At 56.8% G+C, this 6,868-nt stretch overlaps 1 protein-coding gene across 1 annotated transcript; it reads left to right on the top strand.

Annotated features, from left to right (window-relative positions):
* The first annotated feature begins 187 nt into the window (after positions 1-187).
* Positions 188-2,936, top strand: LOC149273287 (low density lipoprotein receptor adapter protein 1-like). The gene is made up of 7 exons (XM_089506512.1): positions 188-269; positions 792-934; positions 1,168-1,280; positions 1,539-1,653; positions 1,791-1,995; positions 2,103-2,167; positions 2,838-2,936. The coding sequence occupies exons 1-7, from the start codon at positions 188-190 to the stop codon at positions 2,934-2,936; spliced, it is 822 nt and encodes a 273-aa protein (XP_089362638.1).
* Positions 2,937-6,868: the final 3,932 nt, after the last annotated feature.

The following is a 6,868-nucleotide window of genomic DNA, read 5'->3' as shown; positions in this document are numbered from 1 at the left end:
TGTCGTCATCGCGCGGAATCCAAGGTAACGTATCTAGTAAGTTCGCTGGTCGCCATGTTTAATGTGGGCAGATGGTTCCTCTCTCCGTGGGCAGATCTTTCCTCGGGGTGTTTCCCTCGGTTTGACGCTTTTACAGACAGTGTCCCTCCCCGGTGGGTGTGTCCACAGTGCCTCCGCCTTCGGTGTCATGGACGCTCTGAGATCTGCCGGTAAAGCGATTCTAAGGAGCCCGAGCCTCGGGAGACCCCCGCGGGACCCCCGGCACCAGAGTGAGTGCAGGGAATGCAGCTAGGGGCGGTACATGGTTTATGGGGCAGGCACGTTGGGGGGGTATAGGCTAGTACGGGGGTATATACAGGTACAGGCAGGTTAGCTCGGCTCCATACCCCCCACCCCTGCAGTACAGCCCGTTTAGTTCCGCCCCCCCCCCCCCGGGCAACGTTCCGGTTAGTGACGCCCCAGACCCCTGTGTAACGCCCCAGTTAGTGAGGCCCCCCCACCCCTGCGGTACCACCTGGTTAGTTCCGGCCCCTGCGGTACCTCCCGGTGTGTGTCCCAGCCCCTGCGGTACCTCTCGGTGTGTGTCCCGGCCCCTGCGGTATCTCCCAGTTAGTTCTGGCTCCTGTGTTACCTCCCGGTGTGTGTCCCAGCCCTTGCGGTACCTCCCAGTGTGTGCCTCGGCCCCTGCGGTACCTCCCGGTGGCTCTGGCCCCTGTTGTACCTCCCGGTTAGTTCTGGCCCCTGCGGTACCTCCCGTGGCCCGCCCCGCGTTGTGACTGTGTGTCTTGTAGAGCTGGCGGAGAGCTGGAGCGACGTGAAGGAGAGTCTGCTGGACGGGATGGTTTTCCGCCTCAAGTATCTGGGAATGACTTTGGTGGAGAAGCCGAAAGGAGAGGATATGGCCGCCGCCGCCATCCGCAGGATTATTACCATGGTAACGGCGCTTTATACCACGGTAACGTATGGGCGCGTGGGTCCACGGCCGGGGCTGCCGCTCGTGGTTTCTTCCGATTGGTCTGTCGCTGGGGCCCCCGGTGGAGATTGTTTGACTCGTTGAGGGCCCAGGCAGCTTTATCCTGTGACGTTAGGGTTACCTGGTGACAGGAGCCGGTTGTGTTATTCCGCCCCGATAATCTCGTTTTGGTCTCCGTGTCTCTCGCCCCCCAGGCCCGCGTCGGTGCGAAGAAGTTCCAGAAGGTGACGCTGACGGTGACGCCACGCGGGATCTCGTTGCAGGACTCGGAGGACGGCCATCTCATCGAATTTGTGTCCATTTACAGGTCGGTACGAGCCCCGCTGAAACGGGAGCATAACGGGAGCCTACGGCCAGGGGCAGCGGTGTACGGGACAGGGGCGGCCGAGGGCAGTGGTGTATGGGCCAGGGGCGGCCGGGGGGGTGGTCAGGCTGGGTATTAGATTGTATTGACTCGTACTGCCTCAGAAAGGGGGCTGATAAAGACTGCCCCGCCCCTGCCCCTGTGGACCGCCCCTGCGGACCCGCCCCCGCTCTCTCTAACGCTCTCGTGTTGTTCTCGTAGGATTTCTTACTGCTCCACCGATAAAGTCCAGAATAAAGTGTTTGCCTACGTGGCCCAGAACCAGACCAACGAGGCCCTCGAGTGCCACGCATTCCTGTCTCCCAAGAAGAAGATGGTAATCGCCGGGGCGGGAAGGAGGCTGGCACTTCTAACCGGGGGGGGGGGGGCTGGAGGGACACGTTCCCCTCTCTGGGTGGTTATGGTACATCCCGGATCAGACGCGGGATCTCAGACCGTTTGCTTGCTTTTCAGGCTCGGGCGGTGACACTGACGGTCGCACAGGCGTTTCAAGTAGCTCTGGATTTGTGGGAATCTGCCAAGGAGGGTAAGAGGGTTTCAGGGGCCACGGCCACTCCGTGGAGGACCCCCAGCTCACCGATCCGTGTCCCCGCAGGTAAAACGGAGCCGTGCGCATGCAGCGGGACACGTCTGGCTCCCACGTCTGACTCCCCGGCAGGTAAGCAGGATTTAACGCCTCCGTGGGGCTGTAGGGTTGCTGCCCCTGGCCGGGGTAACTCTGTGCCGGATCCAGCTGATTGCCGCCGTTCGGTGCTTGCCCTCCAGGTTGTGTCGGCGATCAGGTGACTGATGGCTGCGCGGGGGCTTCAGGACACGTATGTCACGCGGCTGTAAGTATGCAGCGGCTGGGGCTGTTATTGCTTCTATTACCTCTTACAGGTAATGATCTTGTGGGTGATGATGTCAGGGTGTGGTTCTGGACTATGATTGGGTCGACGTGTGGTTCTGGACACTGATTGGGTCAAGGTGTGGTTCTGGTTCTGGATACTGATTGGGTCAGCGTGTGGTTCTGGACACTGATTGGGTCAGCGTGTGGTTCTGGACACTGACTGGGTCAGCGTGTGGTTCTGGTTCTGGACACTGATTGGGTCAGCGTGTGGTTCTGGACACTGATTGGGTCAGCGTGTGGTTCTGGACAGTGATTGGGTCAGCGTGTGGTTCTGGTTCTGGATACTGATTGGGTCAGCGTGTGGTTCTGGACACTGGGTCAGCGTGTGGTTCTGGACACTGATTGGGTCAGCGTGTGGTTCTGGACACTGATTGGGTCAGCGTGTGGTTCTGGACACTGATTGGGTCAGCGTGTGGTTCTGGTTCTGGACAGTGATTGGGTCAGCGTGTGGTTCTGGACAGTGATTGGGTCAGCATGTGGTTCTGGACACTGATTGGGTCAGCATGTGGTTCTGGACACTGATTGGGTCAGCGTGTGGTTCTGGACACTGATTGGGTCAGCGTGTGGTTCTGGTTCCGGACACTGATTGGGTCAGGGTCTGTTTCTGGCAGGAAGAAGAGGACGAGTTCGAGGATTTGGATGAAGCCTTTTCCAGGTCAGTGTCGGCGGATCACACCCTTTTCTCCCCCTCTAAGCTGCTTTATTCCTGAGGGGCGATAGGGCCCATATACCTCTCCCACACGTGTCTCTCACCCACTTTGTGGCTGCTCTCCTCCCTGTCGCCCTCTCCTCTTTGTGTCTCTCCCCCTCTTTGTGGCTGCTCTCCTCCCGTCGCACTCTCCTCTTTGTGGCTGCTCTCCTCCCCGTCGCCCTCTCCTCTTTGTGGCCACTCTCATCTCCTGTGTGCCTCTGATTATTTCTAATGGCTTTTCTCCCCACAAAGCTGCTTTACTCCTGATGGAGGCGATGCCGCGGGTGAGATCTTTGTCCCGTTCTCCGGTATTTTATCGCTGGTGTGCGAGGCTCCTCGGTGCCGCGCTGTGACGCGTTCCGCGCTGTAGAGTTCCGGGTCCAGCTGTGTCGCGTCGTGCTGTAGAGTGCCGGGTCCAGCTGTGTCGTGTCGTGCTGTAGAGCGCCGGGTCCAGCTGTGTCGTGTCGTGCTGTAGAGGGCCGGGTCCAGCTGTGTCGCGCTGTGCCGCGCTGTGCCGCAGGTCGAGCTGTGCCGTGTCGCCCCGTGGTGTAGAGTGTCGGTACTTACCCTTAAACAGTCCTGCGGCGAGTCTCCCTGTGCTGCCACGGTGCCGGCTTGTAATGCTGAGCGCCGGAAATTCGCGTCACTTCCGGCGCTCTGCATTACAAGCCGGCACCGAGACCGAACAGGTAAACTCGCCGCAGAGGAGAGAGAGAGGGGCGCCGAGCGGGTAAGCGAAAATCACTCGGTGCCCCTCTCTCTCTCCTCCGCTTCAAAAAAACAAAAAAAAAACGCTTGGGGCGGCAAAGTGCCGCCCCTTCTGAAGTGCCGCCTGGGGCAATTGCCCCAGTCGGCCCCATTGTAGGGCCGGCCCTGCCTGTAGAGTACGGCGCCGTAGGTCGCGCTGTGCCGTGCTGCCCTGTAGAGTACCACGCCTTGCCGTGCCTCCCAGTGCCGTGTTTTGGGGTTTTTTTTTTTTTCTTGAATTCAGATAATTCTGTGATTTCTGGTTTTCAGGGTCGTTGAGTCCGGCCGGTACGTGCCACGCACGGAAGTGACATCAGATCTCCTGCGGTGGTGCGCGGGGCCCCGGAGCCGCGGTGGATGAATGGTTTACCTGGATTCCCGGTGATGATCCTGCGCTGGGGAGAAGCTGCCTTTAAAGGGTCTCCTGGGACGTGGCCTGTGGTCACCGCCGTAGACGCTCCGCTTCGCTCCTTCATTGGATCTGGGACCACCGTGCTCCACGAAATCTGATCTGAACATCCAGCAAATCGGGCCACGGCCACGGACCGTTCAACCTCTTACACCCGGCTTGGGCCAATGTCTTCCCAGGTCCACCACGGACCAGCGGCCAGGTTCCCTTCCCCCGCCGCGGACCAGCGGCCGCGTTCCCCTCCCCCTCCACGAGGCTGCTTTGTATCACTAATAAAGAAATGGTTTTGCTGGTATTTGTTAAGCGGGGCTGTTTGGTGATTCGTGTCGGGAGGGAAGACGTCGGTAGCTGTTGGCGCGCTATACCCACGGGGCATTGGGGTAATCCCCCCCCCCTCAGTCTGGTTGGCCATGGCTCTTGTATCGGCATTCGAGCTCCTTGCGAGTTGCGCATGCCTCGATTGTAGCTTAGTTTGTGTAGGGGCGGTGGGGTAATGTGCGAACCACCCCCTGCGTGTGAGAATCGGCGGTGGCCGCCGCTCGTGGCCGTAAATGACGCAGAGACGGGCAAGAGCTGCTTATATCTGTATTTATATAAAACCGACAGACGGTAACGATGCAGAAAACAAGAAGCGGAATATAAAGAAACAGACAGATTTGGGTTAAACGGGAAACAGCGGGCTCTGTGGCACCGGCAGGACTTCCCAGCCGGACACGAGACAACACTTACCGCACAGAAAACAACCAACAATGACAAATAAAAAGACACTTTCCAACCAGATCCGAGAATGAGAACCTGAGAATGAGACGAGGCCGATGGGGAGGTGACAGCCGGGGCCCGGTGGTGACAGCCGGCAGGAGACGGTGACAGCCGGGGACTGGCCGTGACAGCCGGCAGGAGACGGTGACAGCCGGGGCCCGGTGGTGGCAGCCGGCAGGAGAGGGTGAAAAGCGAATAACCTGAAATGAACAAGCAGGGGGGGGCGATATTACAGAGCCCCCCCTCATATCGGCCCCCTCGGTAAACACGAGGAAAGAAGGCTGTGAAAAATTGTCTTTATTGTTTAACCTTTTGATATTTTCTTCAAACAATAAACAAAATACTCGGATCTCGTGGATATCCAACAATCGCAGCGCAAAAATAAAAGCTGTGCAATATATCTGGGTTCGGGCCGATTATTGGTGAAAAATATATTTGAAGTTTATCCCCAGTAATGTTTAACTTAATGTTTAACACCTAGGTGACTAGGAACAGGAAATAGTTTGACCGTGATTTCCTGTTTCACCAGGGTGACACATGGGCCGAATTCCCTTATTCATTCACCCAAGGAATATCGCTGGGACGAGCGGCAAACGGCTGTGGAGCTTCACAAAATGCCCATTTCCACCATGAGAGCGATAATTAAGAAGATCCCATGTCATGAAGGAACCTGGGAGAGGACGCGTGTCCATAGTGTGTCCGTAGCGTGTCCGCATCGTGTCTATATTGTCTCAATGCACTGCAACGGGGCCAAACAAATCTCCGAGGACCGCAGCTGGAGAATCGCAGACGTTAGTTGCGTCTTCGGGTGAGAAAGTCCACAAAACTACAATCGGACATCACCTAAATCTCCGCGAGTGATGATGAAGGTGACGTCGGACTGGGTTCTGGTTCTACGGTCAGATGAAACCACAATAGTTTTTTGGGAACAAACAGCAGAGGTGGGTTTGGCGCACAGAGAGGAAGCCATATGGAGATGTACCTCATGCCCACGGATAAATATGGTGGTGGCTCTTTAATGTTTTGGGGCTGTTTTTCTGACAGGGGATATACTGTTAGGATACACGGCATCATAGACTCTACCGCATCTCAACCGATATTAACTGAACCCCGGACCGCCTCTGCCTGAAAGCAGAACAGGCCTCGGATCTTCCAGCAGGACAATGATCCAAAACGTACATCAAAATCAACACAAAAATGGTGAACTGACCATAAAATCGAGGTCCCGCCGTGGCCACCCAGTCCCCTGACTGGAGAAAACACAAACTATCCACTAAAAGAACCCCAATTATCGTGTCCCACGCATATATTTACCATTTTTTTTTTTTTGGATGAACCTGTGTTGTGTTGCGACTGTTGGATATCCATGAGAGCAGAGTATCGATGTTAGTGGAGAGCTCTGTGGACGGGACTTCACACCCACGGTCAGGGGCGAGAAGAGCGAGAATAAAGGGAGAGCGGAGAGGACTTGGGGCCCAAGGTCAGGGGTGAGAAGGGCCCGGTGTACGATGGAACAGGACTGAGAAGGGAAGTGGAGGGGACATCATAATTATGGTCGGGGGTGAGAAGGTCCGGGAATTAGGAGGGTTATGAAGGTGCAGCGAAGGACTGGACGTGGTGTCAGAGGACCGCTGGGGTAATAAGAATAAGTGGGAAGCGTAGAGAGATCAGGCTGAGAGCAGAGGGGAGGAGTACAATGTGACACGATAAGAACATTTCACTTCCAATGAGATTAGCATCATGCCTGCACGCGGCCGGGGGGGGGGGGGTACACGTGCCTACACACAGCCGGGAAGGGTACACAGGCACACGTGCCTACAGGCAGCTGGGGGAGGGGTACACCGGCACACGTGCTCACACGCGGCCGGGGGTACACTAGCACACGCTTACACAGGGATTTCGAGTACCCCGGCACTCTGCTCAGTGATTGGAAGACTTGCGATTGTTATGGTGCAATAGTATAGGATATAGGAGTCCCCTATATACAGTGTCACACGTGGCTATACAGGAATATACAGCATACACAGTATGTACAG

This window comes from Sceloporus occidentalis, unplaced genomic scaffold (genome assembly GCF_023333645.1).
Source record: "Sceloporus occidentalis isolate IW3139 unplaced genomic scaffold, rSceOcc1.0.p SCAF_387, whole genome shotgun sequence".
Classification (NCBI taxonomy): Eukaryota; Metazoa; Chordata; class Lepidosauria; order Squamata; family Phrynosomatidae; genus Sceloporus; species Sceloporus occidentalis.
Note: the sequence above shows the minus strand (reverse complement) of the source record. Positions and strands in the feature narration are given on the sequence as shown.